The 13,821-nt window shown below is 45.4% G+C and overlaps 1 protein-coding gene across 1 annotated transcript in view; it reads left to right on the forward strand.

Annotated features, from left to right (window-relative positions):
* The window catches only part of LOC102201897 (retinal guanylyl cyclase 2-like), a 24,140-nt gene extending 10,894 nt beyond the window's left edge, over positions 1-13,246 (forward strand). The window contains exons 4-24 of the mRNA XM_005754476.1: positions 378-533; positions 614-756; positions 948-1,103; positions 1,246-1,395; positions 2,272-2,491; positions 2,657-2,732; positions 5,506-5,590; positions 5,815-5,931; positions 5,999-6,082; positions 6,235-6,411; positions 6,792-6,945; positions 7,139-7,282; positions 7,354-7,502; positions 7,597-7,760; positions 8,705-8,828; positions 8,899-8,967; positions 9,079-9,253; positions 11,685-11,783; positions 11,919-12,004; positions 12,535-12,620; positions 12,702-13,246. Of these exons, the coding sequence (XP_005754533.1) occupies positions 378-533; positions 614-756; positions 948-1,103; positions 1,246-1,395; positions 2,272-2,491; positions 2,657-2,732; positions 5,506-5,590; positions 5,815-5,931; positions 5,999-6,082; positions 6,235-6,411; positions 6,792-6,945; positions 7,139-7,282; positions 7,354-7,502; positions 7,597-7,760; positions 8,705-8,828; positions 8,899-8,967; positions 9,079-9,253; positions 11,685-11,783; positions 11,919-12,004; positions 12,535-12,620; positions 12,702-12,789 (2,702 nt within the window). The 3' untranslated portion in view covers positions 12,790-13,246. The remainder of the gene's footprint in view (positions 1-377; positions 534-613; positions 757-947; positions 1,104-1,245; positions 1,396-2,271; positions 2,492-2,656; positions 2,733-5,505; positions 5,591-5,814; positions 5,932-5,998; positions 6,083-6,234; positions 6,412-6,791; positions 6,946-7,138; positions 7,283-7,353; positions 7,503-7,596; positions 7,761-8,704; positions 8,829-8,898; positions 8,968-9,078; positions 9,254-11,684; positions 11,784-11,918; positions 12,005-12,534; positions 12,621-12,701) is intronic.
* Positions 13,247-13,821: the final 575 nt, after the last annotated feature.

Below are 13,821 nucleotides of genomic sequence, written 5' to 3' on the forward strand. Positions count from 1 at the left end.
GTTCCTCACAGTGTTCCTCTCACTGTTCCTCAGACTGTTCCTCTCACTGTTCCTCACACTGTTCCTCACACTGTTCACACACTGTTCCTCAAACTGTACCTCACACTGTTCCTCTCACTGTTCTTCTCACGGTTCCTCACACTGTTCAACACACTGTTCAACACACTGTTCCTCTCACTGTTCCTCAAACTGTTCCTCACACTGTTCCTCTCACTGTTCCTTTTGTAAACCTGCCCGAGGTCTGGCTGACAGCTTTTACCCAACATTTGCGTAAACATATGCATCACCCCGGCAGTTTGTTTAAATTGTGATCGTCTTTGTTGTCTTAATTGTTTATCAGTGTTTCCTTTCTCCATCTCTTCTCCTCTGTTGTGTAGCTGCCACCGACCTTTGGGAGAGCACCGGACAGGAAGTGGCCTCTGCGCTCCGGGCTATGGGTTTGCCGATTGGGCCGGTGGTTACCATGGAACCAGGCAGCAAAGGCAGGGCTCGGGAGGCGCTGAACGAAATCAGAGAAGCCGACAAGGTCAAAGGTCAGAGCTAAGAGATGATCGTTAAGTTGCATCCCTGAACTGAACACATCAGATCAGAGAACTTTTTATTTCACCTTCAGTGGTCATCATGTGCATGAGCTCTGTCCTGATTGGTGGAGAGGATCAGAGGGAGGTACTGCTGACCGCCCTGGAGATGGGGATGGTTTCCAATGGTTACGTGTTCATTCCCTACGACGCCCTGCTGTACGCGATGCCCTATCAGGTAACGACCAACAAGTTCTCAAGGAGGTTTTATTCCATTTTCTCCGATCGTCAAAAAGAAAACTGAGTCAAGCAAACTTTTCTTATTTACCACCCATACACCACCCCACTGCCTTTACATATTAATCATGACATGTTTAACTAAAGGCAGAGTTCTGATTGGTTCCCTCCCTCTCTGTTTTATCCAATCAGCACACAGTCTTCAACCAGCTGACCAATAGCACGCAGCTTCGTCACGCCTATAGTGCCGTGCTGACTGTTACCATGGCATCCGACCAGAGTTTCTATGAAGCTTTCCGCGAGGCTCAAATGAGCCGAGAGATTCACTCGGGTGTCTCCGCCACAGAGGTAAACAAACAAACAACAACAAATACGGGCTTTAATGTTCTGATGGATTCAGAGGTAAACAAGTAAATAACGTGTAAACAATGTGTACGTCCCCAGTAAACGAGAGAATCTAATGTGACAAAGTGTTGTCCTGTGTCTGCAGGTGTCTCCTTTGTTTGGGACTATTTTCAACATGGTCTACTTCGTTGCAAAGGCAGTGGAAGAGCGCCGTCAGGCGGGGAGTGGACACTGGGTGACGGGCAATCAGCTCATGAAATCAGATGGAGGCTTTGATTTTCAGGGATTCAATCAGGTCACACAGATTTCAGCACTCGCTAGCTGAGTAACTAACTAGTTGCTGCTTTCAGTGTCAAAGCTGAGATAAAAGACGTTCTCCTCGTTTCCTTCAACAAACTGCTCCAGATCAGATAGACTCGTGACACTCAGAGGGAGAGAGGCAAAAACTACAACAAGGCGCACTTCACGGTTTTTAAAACTATGACCTAAAACTCAAGTTTTGTTTTGTGGCAGTGAAGAGTTACTCATGACTGAACCTTCTAGTGTCAGATGACTCTGATCTGGGAACAGTTCGTTCTGATTAAGTTAGACAGACTAATTGAGTCTCTGTGTCCACAAACACAAAAGAGTTTTAATAATTGTTTTTCACCACTTAATACAACATGATCACATCTATCCTGTTGTTAAGTGTTTGCATAAAGTTCTCTAAGGAGCTTGGAAAGATTTTCAGTGCACACTGAGAAGAATAGAAACCTCAACACTGAAGTTTACCGGAAACCGACACACATGGACCAGAACCTTTGACTCTGAAGTTCTCCAGAGGCAAAGAGGTAAAGAACTAATCATTTGACCCTGATGACCCAGGGTGAGAGCTAAAACCTGCAGGACCTCGAGGCCTGGAGTTTGAGACCCCTGAATTAGAGGATCAATAATGGGTCAACAACCCTCTTAAGGGACACTCCCACAGACGCTTTTCTTTCCAAGCTCCTTAGACCATGATGACCTGGATGACTAAGAAACTTCACAGACATTTAGAATAAAGTTAATAAATTAATAATTTCTGAACCACAGAATTTGATTTGATCTTTTTTGTTTTGCATCATCATCATTTTCATCATGTCCTCACCTTAAACTCAATGGTACAATCAGCTTCTGTCTTCTTCCCTATCAGGTGTTGTATGGAGGTACTGAGGGGCGTGGCCTGCAGGCCAGCTACGTAGTGTTGGACAGCGATGGCGACCGCCTCGTCCCAACACACTCACTCTCTCCGACGCACACCGACGGGACGACCGGAGGTCTGAGACCGCTGAGCCGTTCCTTTGTTTTCCCGGGAGGAAAACCCCCCTCAGCCAGCTTCTGTTGGTTTAATCCAGATGAGGCCTGCAGTGGAGGTGTGTTTACTGACCCACAGAGAGGGTGGGAGCTTTGTGCTTCAGTTCAAATGAGGTCTTAATTACACCTATAGTTTCTGTATGTGTCGTGATTTAGTGTTCATGTTGACAAAAGGTTGCTGTCTGGCATGGCTATAAATGTGGAAACCTCTCCACTCCCTGCAGGTATGGGCGCTGTAACTGTGCTCTTCCTCTTCCTGTTGCTCTGCACTCTGCTTGGAGGCCTTTTCTTTTGGAACAGGTTAACACACAGGCTTAATCTCACACACTCCTCTCTAACGTACCTGGTGCTTATTCTGCTTTCAGTCTGGTTCTCAGTCATCATGGTAGTCTAAGAAGCTTGGAAAGAAAAGCGTCTCGACTTCTTTAAGTTTCGTGAAGACATTTCATAGGCAAAGCTTCTTGAGCTCTAACACCAAATGGTGGAATGACCGAGGCTTTAAGCCCTAGTGGGAGTTGTCCCTGGAGAGGGTCGTTGACCCATTATTCATCATGTGACTCATCACATGAGCCGATGTATTAGTGATGTGTCAGTCGTGAACGAAACGGCTCTTAGAGCCGACTCTTTGAAGTGAACGATGCGAGCCGGCTCCTTATTGGTAGCCATGTTTTTTTTTCTTTCTCTCACCCTCTCTCTTGCACTTTTTTCTGCTTCACTCTGCACACCTTGTGCTTTGCTGGGCAGAGGGGGGAGGGGCGGTAGTTCCACTCAGTAGCAGTGTTGCCAACTCCTCAGTAAGGAAAATCGCTATTGGTTGTCCTAAAAGTCGCTATAAGTCGCTAAATGACATCATCGCCTAATTTGCATAATTGGTCATGCTAATCTAATTGTAACCTACGTTGTTGGAGAGAGAAATAACATCGTGGAAGAGACATAAGTGAGTAAAAAACGTCCTAAATGCATTTAGAGTTTATTTAGAACTACAAATTTAATTTATTTTAGCAGTTATTGTTTTTCTTAATGTCACAATTCCAACCCTGCTCCTTCACCCGGGCTTGGACCGGCAAAAGTGACCCGAAATAGGCGCTCTGGTGGAGTTACTTTGTGTGTGTGTTTATAAGTAGTTTTAAACCTTGTCATCCACAAAACAGCATAAGAGTAAAAGAAGAACTGACTGCGTTACAGTCAGTGCGGGAGCAGCGGCTTTGCTCGTGCGCGATTCATTTGCAGTTGTGACGCATAGGTGTGAACATCTTCTGCCCTGATAGCAGCTGGGGGAGGACTATCCTCCGCCTGTGAGCGCTTTGGAACGGGTGAGGGCCCCACGGCAGCACCGCTGCTTGGTGAGAGTTGGCAACACTACTCAGTAGCACAGGAACATAGCGGGGAGGAGAGAGAGAGAGCCAGGGACAACAACATCACATTAGAAAGGTGTAGTAATCACCCACAACTATTTTCAGTTGCAGATGATAAAGGATTCAGAAAGTTTATTCATGCAGGCCCATATGACAGAGAATATGCATGTTCTGTTTGTTTTCATATTTTAATTTATATTTAATTGTGTTGTGGTTTGCAGTGTTTAATGTTGTTTCGCTTTTAAAAGGAAAAAGCTGAAAATTTAAATAGTTAAAAGTTGAACTGTAAGTAATTGGTTTTTCTATTATATGATTTATTTATTACATTTTATGTGAATAAATATAAGTATATTTACGGTGGCCCCTACAGACAAAACACGTACAAAAGACAACAGAAGTGCTCCAGGATGCTAGGGGGCAGTGTTGAGCTATTGTTACCTCGTGGCTACACAAGCCAAGAAGTACCAACGACCAGATCTGGTGTGTGGTAGTAACAGGTAAATGAACATTGTTTTTAAATTATTTGAATATATATGAGTGCTTGTGTATAAATACACAAACAATACACACATGCTTTCAATTGTGTAATTTAAGTGATCTAGTAGCTCTGCTTTGGAAGTTCAGTTCATGCTAGAAATGTGTTTTGGAGTTTGTACGTGTTTTGTCTCGAGGGGCCACCGCATATATTTATATATAAACATATAAATAAAACCACATTTTTTTTACATTAGTAATTCCTTTTGTGCATAATTTTATATTATTGTTAATAATAAATTAATTAAAGCAACAAAACAACCTGAAGAGCCGGTTGGGAGCCGAAAGAGCCGGTTCTCTAAAAAGAGCCAGAAATCCCATCACTACGAGGTATGAGGGTCATTTTTAGCAGACGTAGCCAACCTTTACATGGAGGAAGTAGAAAGTATGACTCTTGGCAGCACCTCGCCACTGGTGCAGACACGTGTATGCCACCTAACAGTTTGCTGTTTCTGGACTGTGCCGTGCACATTGAGGAGAATCGAAATCTCAACATTAAAGTTTACTGTAATAGAGAGAAGATAGATGGTTTGAAAGAGGAGTGAAAGAAGCCATCTATGTCCACTGTGAATGACCATCTTTGAACAGAGGGCGGGGCTTATCACACCAACTGTCGGCCATCTGTAATCCAGTCTCTGATGCTTCCCAGGCGCCTTAAGGTCTCACAGTGGGTTCACCCAAAACCTCTGCTTATAATGACTCACACCCACCTTGGCTCATGTAATGAGGCCATGATCAAGAGTGGGCCAATGACCCTTTTAAGAGGCCACTCCCACTAGGGCTTGAATACCTGGGACTCTCCACTATATAGTCTTAGAGTTAAGGAAGGTTTCTCAGACAGAGCCTCTTTAAGAAACTTGAAGTCCAGTAGTTTTTCTTTCCAAGCTTCTTGGATTTCTGCTGCGTAGTTCAAACAAACAAACAAACAAACAAACAAGCCATAACCACCCTGAACTCACTGACGACATAGTTCCACCCCCCAGTCCAAGGACTTCCTTCCATACACAGTCGACCGTCACCACTGTGTAACACTTAATTTAAGTGCAATGACCCACACTGTAAATATATAACACGACTTATGTTTTCATGATGTGTGCATATTTTATATAGTTTGAATTGGGGCTGTTCATATGTACAGTGCTGCAGAACTGTGCATCTTTCTTTTCTCACATGTCTCTGGACAGGAGTACTAAGGGAGCCGTGACAGCAACCAAAATGATCCTTACTCTGGACGACATCGTCTTCATCGATACTCAAGTCAGCCGGAAGGTCAGAGAATGTTTACTGGTGGTAACTTCTGTTCAATCTGGTACCATTGCTGGTACTGGTGCATCTGTAGTTCTGTAGAAAACTGGGAGCAGCAGGAGCTCCTAACAGGAGCTACTAACAGCGAGGCATGTTTGACTAATGAGCTAATCGATGAGCTGATCAATGGGCTGATCAATAAGTTGATCAGTGAGCTACCTTTGGTCAGATTGTTGTTGTTTCCATAGAAACTCAACGATGAGTCCATCATGAAGAGTCTTTTGGAAATGAAAACTCCATTGCGATCGCTCGCTCGAAGTTATATCCTCACAACACCGGAGAGCTCCAACATCGGGATACTGGAGGTATTACCTGCACCTGTGTGAGCCTGCCTGTCCTGTCACATTCCCTGATTGGCTGTGCTGTTTTCAGGGTGACTGGGTTTGGCTGAAGAAGTTCAGTACTGGAAAAACACCAACAGAAGCCAATCAAACCACCCAGAATATGTTCAGCCAGGTATGATGAGCAGAAAATCTACAATAGAAACACAACGGACACAGATTCTATTTGTTCCTGTGTTTTCTGTTCTGTTGTTTGGCGCTACCATCTGTACGTGAAACAGATTAACAGTATTGCAGTATTAAGAGTATTTTCTGCCTGGTGTTCAGTTGCGGGAGATGCGACACGAGAACCTAAACCTGTGCCTGGGTCTGTTTGTGGACTCGGGGATCTTCGCCCTGGTGGTGGAACACTGCCCCCGAGGAAGTCTGGCAGACCTGCTGGCTGACGGCAACGTGAGGCTGGACTGGATGTTTAAATCCTCACTGCTCATGGACCTCATCAAGGTACTGCCGAACCCCCTGTCCCTGGTGTTCACTTATATCTGCTATGAGTAGTGGTGGTCGGGGGATGAACTTTTTTGTTTTAATTGATGTTGATAGAGTTTATTAGATAATCACTGTTTGTACAATGCTGCTACTTATACAACAACTGGTGCTGTGAGCATTACTCACACTAGTACTCTCTAATTATTAATAGTGCCATGATAAAACACTGCTGTCCTAATGAAGGATCTATGAACTAGTCTGATAAAGCTCAGGTTTCACGACTCGACTTCTAAGTCAATTAATTATGCAGCTCTATTCGACTTTATCTATGATATCTTTGAAGACTGTTTCATTTCTGATCAGACCGATCAGGTTACTGATATTTGTGTTTGTTTCAGGGCATGAAGTACCTTCATCTGCGAGGTTTGACTCATGGCCGTCTGAAGTCAACAAACTGTTTAGTTGATGGTCGCTTTGTTCTGAAAATAACAGATTATGGACTCCCTATGATCCTGACATCCCAGAGGATCAGCATTCCTGAGGATCCACACGGTAGAAACATGAGCACGCTCAGATGTTTGAAGTTTATCTCAGACGCTGTATCTCTGCTTACACGTGTGTTTATGTCAGAGGGCATATTAAGACTCTCCATCCTAACCCTAACATTAACCCTAATCATGAGCACAACACAACACAAACCTGTTCCAATAAAAACTGCAGCTGTGTTTCTCTTCCCGTCTCTCAGACATGCTGTGGACAGCTCCGGAGCTTTTGAGGAATCCGGTCTCAGGAGGTTCGTTTGCTGGAGATGTCTTCAGCTTCTCCATCATCATACAGGAAGTGATCTCCCGCACACTGCCATATGCCATGATGGACATGCCGGCTCATGGTGAGGGAGGATGTCTGATCAGCTGTGTCTCTTATAAACCGCCTGTCTCTTACCACATGTCTGTCTCCCAGAGATCGTGGAGCGTCTGAAGCAGCCTCCTCCTCTCTGCAGGCCGATCGTTTCGGTCGATGAAGCTCCTACCGAGTGTCTCACGCTGATGAATGAATGTTGGAATGAAGACCCGAGTAAGAGGCCGAGCTTTGATGACATTTTCAAACAGGTGAGCCGAGTCTCACTGCTGCCACCTGCTGCCTTCTACAGGCTCGGGGTTATTTTCTGATTTCATCTCGACTCCTTCGACAATCTGTTTGCAGTTTCGAGGTATCAGTAGAGGCAGGAGGGCCAACATCATCGACTCCATGCTGCGGATGTTGGAGCAGTACAGCTCGAACCTGGAGGATCTGATCCGAGAACGAACGGATGAATTGGAGATTGAGAGAACCAAGACAGATAAGCTGGTGGGGCAGCTCCTGCCAAAGTAAGACTAAAACAGCAAATTACTAGTAATAATTAGCAGTAATGTGAACTGGAGGTGGGGTCAGAGTCTCTGATGAGTGGGTGGATAAGAGTCCTTGAGAATAGAACTGGGTCGTTGGGCCTCGTTAATGAAGTTCACTGCAGACAGGAATGAAAGGTCCTCATGATGCAGACTTTGGTCCTGATGGGACCCCGACTCCCGAGAGAGGAGTGGCCATGGTGGGAGGGTTTAGCCTGGCTCGGGGTTGTGGAGTTGCACAGGTGCTAATGAGAGGGCATGCTGCAGCCAATCACTCCTCAGGTTATGAATGATGAGCTGCATTGTGCATTTGGAGGAATGTCCTAACATTATCTTTGGTGAGTTTAACTTGTTCCTGTTTCGCAGGAAGTTCGTCCTCTGTTGTGCTCTTTTGATTTGAGCTTGTTTAGCTCTCTGAGGACCTGTGAGATGACAGCTGCTGGCAGGCTGAAAGGTAACCCTGTCTTAACTGGAATCAGACAGGATCATTGATATGGTTGGTGCCAAGGTTTTCAACTCCACTGGGGGCAGATTCTGACACCAGGTCACCAGATAGTGACTCTTTCAACCGTAGTTGGATTCATCCCCATTCAGCCAAAACATAGCAGGTTGAGCATGGTAATCACGTTCCTGTCTGCTGGACTGTCAGCACTGGTTATCTTCCAGGCTGTTTCGCTGGCAGGCAGCAAGTCTATGATCCCCCTGCAAGAGGAGTACATTTAGGCAGGAGGATTTGTTCTTTGGCAGACCAGGATGATGATGGCATTAAAAGTGGAGCTAAACTGGAATCCATTATTGGTTCCTGCGGAGTCCTGGGTTTGTAGGATGCAGTGGAGAGCCATGTTAAACTTCTGGCCTCTAGTTTGGCTGTTTGCTGCATGGTTACACTAAGCAATGAAAACTTTGCGAGTTCCCATTTGTTCCAGGTCTGTGGCTCAAGCTCTGAAGAAAGGGAAACCAGTGGAACCTGAACATTATTCGGACTGCACCCTTTACTTCAGCGACATTGTTGGATTTACAACCATTTCTGCTCTGAGCGAGCCCATCGAGGTACAAACTGTTTGAACTTGTTTTTGTGCATTTCATTTTTCAGTGTTTCACTAAACCCGTGTGTGTGTAGGTGGTCGACCTGCTGAATGACCTCTACACCATGTTTGATGCCATCATTGCTCTCCATGATGTGTACAAGGTAACACACTTCCATTTAAAACACGTGTCTGACCTAAACAGTAAAGATTTCTCTTCATTTCTGGATTATCTGAACAAAGACACATGAAATTTGGTTCTGGTTTTGTTATAGGTGGAAACTATTGGAGATGCCTACATGGTGGCTTCAGGTGTTCCCAACAGGAATGGGAATCGACACGCAGCTGAAGTGGCCAACATGTCTCTGGACATCCTGCACTCGATAGGAAACTTTAAGATCAAACACATGCCCGAGATTAAAGTCAAAATCCGCATCGGACTGCACTCAGGTACACCTGTCCACCGTTATCTGCTCATTCAGTACCAGGACGTCAGGAGAGGGTTCATTTATCAGTGTAACTACTATACTATCAGCTTTCCTCATCTGAAGAATCCAGAGTATGTTCAATGTGTCTCAGGTGTAAGTCACTCTTAGTGTGGACACGTGTGGATGAGATTAGTGAAGCTCGACTTCTGTGGGCAACTGCTGAAAGATTTAGAAATGTCGGGAGTAGTGAGTAGAAGTGTCTGTTGACAGAACTGTTTTGGGAGACCTCAGGGCTGGCTCAAGTCCTGCCTCATCAGCAGCTGGTGCTCAGACCACAAGGATGGGAATGATATTTGAACCAGTCAGACTGGATTACAGTACCAGTTTTGGACAAAACAGTTTAATGGTTTTTCTTGCTGAAGGCATCAACTAATAATGAACACGTGTTGAATTATGTAGTAAATCAAAAAGTGTGAAATAACTCAAAACACATTGTTTGTTTTATATTTTAGATTCTTCGTAATATCCAGACTTTGCTTTGATTACTGTGTAACCTGGACGTGTGTCCCTCTATCCTAATGAAGGGATCCACCCTACTGGCCCCAAGTGTAATATTTACAATGTTCGGGTCTCGGGCCTCCCAGTGAGAATCACCACAAGGCTACTCCGAGGCGCACTCACTGAGCCTCTAGGTTCTGAAAGGAGATTGGCAGCAGCAGACTAAATGGAAGCACATAAGGCCTCCAGCCCACACAACACTGCTGATGGGAATTCTGGGTCTTTCTAGGCTTGGCTCACTAAAAAGAGGAAAACCATGACTGAAGTAATGATTGCCGGTTGTTTCTCTTTATTTAGCTGATTGGTTTTTGCCATAATATGAATTGTAACAGTTGTCAAATATCAGCTGTGTACCAACCTGATTTCTGCACAACACTACTGATGGTCCCAACCCCATTAAGAATGCAAGAACCATTCTTAATTAGGGGGCGACCGTGGTGCTGGGGGTTGGGATGCGCAATCCTTAACGGGAAGGTCGCCGGTTTGATCCCCGGGCTCTCTGTCCTGGTTGTTGTGTGAGGGGCCGATGGCGCGATATGGCAGCCTCGCTGCTGTCGGTCTGCCCCAGGGCAGCTGTGGCTACAACTGTAGCTGCCTCCACCAGTGTGTGAATGTGAGATTGTAAAGCACTTTGGGTGCCTTGAAAAGTGCTATATAAATGTAATCCATTATTATTAGAACCAATGAACCCTGACAGGCTCACCTGTGAGGTGAAACCATTTCAGGTGACTACATCATGAAGCTCATGGAGCAGGATAAGGGTTTGCAGCGCTGTCAACAAAGCAAAGGGCAGCTACTTACAGGAATCTAAACTATAAAACATATTCAGTGTTGTTTTGCTGTACCCTCAGTCATCCAGGTGAGTAAATCCAAAAGAGTGTATTCAGTTCATCTGAACGTTCTCAGTGAGAGAAACGTTTCATCATCATCATCCAGGTGGCTTCAGTCTCAGCTGACTGCAGGTTTCCGACCTTTGCATCTGCATAATGACTGAAACCAGCCCACTGAAGGAACAATGGGCTGGGAGGTCAGTTCCTTGATCATTAATATTCACATTGTCATGTGGGCTGCTCCTGCCGGGAGCGGTGGAGGAGCTGCTCCAACCGGAGATGGCAGATGAGGGGCGCAAGGGTCCACACCGACTGGAGAAAGAGGAGCTGCTCCAGGAAGGGCTGTTCCAGCCGGGAGTGGTGGAGGAGCCTCATAAGCCAGAGGTGGACGAGGGGCGAGAGGGGCTGTGCCTGCTGGAGGCAGAGGCGCTGCACGGGGAGCCGTGCCAGCCGGGTGGCTTCCCAGCCTCAGTCGGGCGATGGGGGTATTTGGCGGGGCGTGGCCTGCGGTGCTGTGCTGTGCAGAGCAGGTGGACACACCTGCACGGCATCGGCAATCTTGCCCCGCCAACTTAAAAATGGGACTGGTTCCTGACTGGGGTCTGTTGGTGATGTGCATTGAGGAATAAACATGTACAGAACACAACTGGGTCATGGCCCATTGTTCACTCATGCTGGTTTCAGTTACTGTGCAGATGGACTGTTTATAAGGTTGGAGAAAGCTGAGACTGAAGAAGTGACAAAGCATTTCTCCCACTGAAAACTACATCCTACATCCAGCTGAACATAATCAACTTTCCTGGCATATTTAAAGTTGTTAATGAGTTTTTTCTTTGCTACATAATTCCACATGTCGTGCTTCATATATATGAAGTCTTGAGTTTGTATCAAAAGTAGTAAAAATAAAGAAAAACCATTAAATGAGAAGGCGTGTCCAAACCTTTGACTGGTAGTGTATTTTTGTTCCCAGCTAGCTACATCTCTGATTAAAGCATGGTAATAATGGTTCCTGAGGTTGTCAGCGGTGTTAGTGCCAGGTAAAGGTCTGGCCCTTCCTGTCTTCAGGTCCCGTGGTAGCAGGTGTGGTTGGACTCAAGATGCCCAGGTACTGTCTCTTTGGAGACACGGTGACCACGGCCTCACTCATGGAGTCCTCTGGGCTACGTAAGTAAAATCTTTGATCAATGGTTGGATCACTGAGAGACCACCCTGAAGTCTCTCCTGTCTGCATTTAAATTATGTCAGAATCACTAGTTTCCTTCATTAGTTGCGGTGTGACGATGTGTTTGTGGTCTGCAGCTTACAGGATCCACATCAGTCTGAGTACGGTCAAAGTCCTGACCAGTCTGAAAGTGGGATACCACATAGACACCCGGAAGGCGCAGGTATGCCAATCTAAACAGACCTGAAGCAAATCCAAATGTAATTGCATGACGCAGTAGCTGTGGATGCTGTTAGAAAACACACACAATGGTGATAAAGGCAGCACGCTGGCTCGGGTATTAGCACTGTTGCTTCACATAAAGAAGGTCTTGAGTTCGATCCCACCCCCTGCCAGGGCCTTTCTGTGTCCTGGGTACTGTGGCTTCCCACAGTCCAAAGACATGCAATTAGTGAGGTTATGTTAATTGGAGAATCTAAACTGGTCATAGGTGTGACCACGAAGCTTAGCCTTGAATCAGGCTGGCGACCTGTCCGGGGTGTACCCTGCCCCACCCCTGCGACCCTGATGAGGATGAAAGAGAATGGATGGTTTACAAAACCTTATCTCAGAGGTCAGGTTATTACCCTCAGGTTTACTGTAGTCCAGTCTGACAGGTTCAGAGTCTGGTCCAGATCCCACCCTGTCCACAGTTACTCAGCCTGATGCCAGTCCGTGGTGGGACTCGTTGATGTTTGGATGCTTGTGTTGCAGGTTAAGGGCACAGAGGACACGTACTGGCTGATGGGTCGAGAAGATTTTAATAAACCTCTTCCTGTTCCTCCAGACCTCGCCGGAGGGTAAGAACACCCAGCGGTCATTATCGATTACCAATAAAGTAATCCTTAAACTGAAACTCGCTCTCCACCTGTCTCTGTCAGGGCCAGCAACCATGGAATCAGCCTGGATGAGATTCCAGTCGACAGACGACAAAAGTTTCTGGACCGACAGAACAAGATGAAGAAGTGACAACACACACAGTGTCATCAGCTGATGAGACCCTCTCAAAGACATCTGAACCCTGGAGATCTTCAGCCTCCCGAAGGCTGTAAAGTCTGAGTGCACAAACCAATCATCACCATGGGTGCTAATTTCTACTTCCTGATTTAACTGGAAGTCCTCTTTGATTGGTCACTGACATCGCTTCTGTCTGACTAGTGGAATTTGTCCCTCACACTGTCTGATGTTTGCACAGTTGTATAGAAACTAACTGTTACCATGGTGACTGTGATGTGTTAGTGACCTTGAAATAGAATCAGGGTTGTTCATGTCCAATGAATGCTGGGTAAATGACTGTTAAAGAGTGGATGCGTGACAGATGTTGTGATGATCAGTAATCGGTTCTGCGCACTGACGCTGGCTGCATGCTGTCGCTGTTCCTCATGCTTCTTTAAAATGTAAATGTTCCATTAAACTCTGAGGTAGACTCAGTGCTTAAATATGGATTTTCCCAGATGCTCCTGAAGGCACCGTCTTCCTCAATAAGTCAATCAAACGTGCAGTTCAGGTCTATTTTCTTCACTACCAGCTGAGTTTCACATAATAATCTGTAAAGATAACACACAAACACCCATTGTTGTGTAAGTAATAATACTTTTTTAAAAACAAATGACAAAAATCCTAAAAAGAGTGAAAAAACAAACAAAAGTGGAAACAATTTAGTTTAAATATTGTCTGAATTAGACAGAGGGCGGCTGCTGAGATGCTGTCTGCTGACAGGTGAGGGCTGAAACGAGCCACTGACTCCTCCTTTTAAACCTCCCCCTCAGTCTGCATGTTTCTTTATTCCCTTTCCAATTTTCATTCGTTCTCATGTTTTGTGCATTTTGAATTCATTTCCTTGTGCTTCCTCTTCTTAAATCCTATTTTTAAGCTTTTCACCTTCTGAATTCAAAAATGGACATTCTCTGGATTATTCCAGTTTTACCTTAAAGTTGGTTTAAAAGTATTAAATTTTTTTTGATATAACCCCTACCCCTCTCTGATTGCTAAACATAAGCT

The sequence above is a fragment of the Pundamilia nyererei genome, unplaced genomic scaffold (assembly GCF_000239375.1).
Source record: "Pundamilia nyererei isolate P.nyererei 1_Seehausen unplaced genomic scaffold, PunNye1.0 scaffold00571, whole genome shotgun sequence".
In the NCBI taxonomy this organism is placed as follows: domain Eukaryota; kingdom Metazoa; phylum Chordata; class Actinopteri; order Cichliformes; family Cichlidae; genus Pundamilia; species Pundamilia nyererei.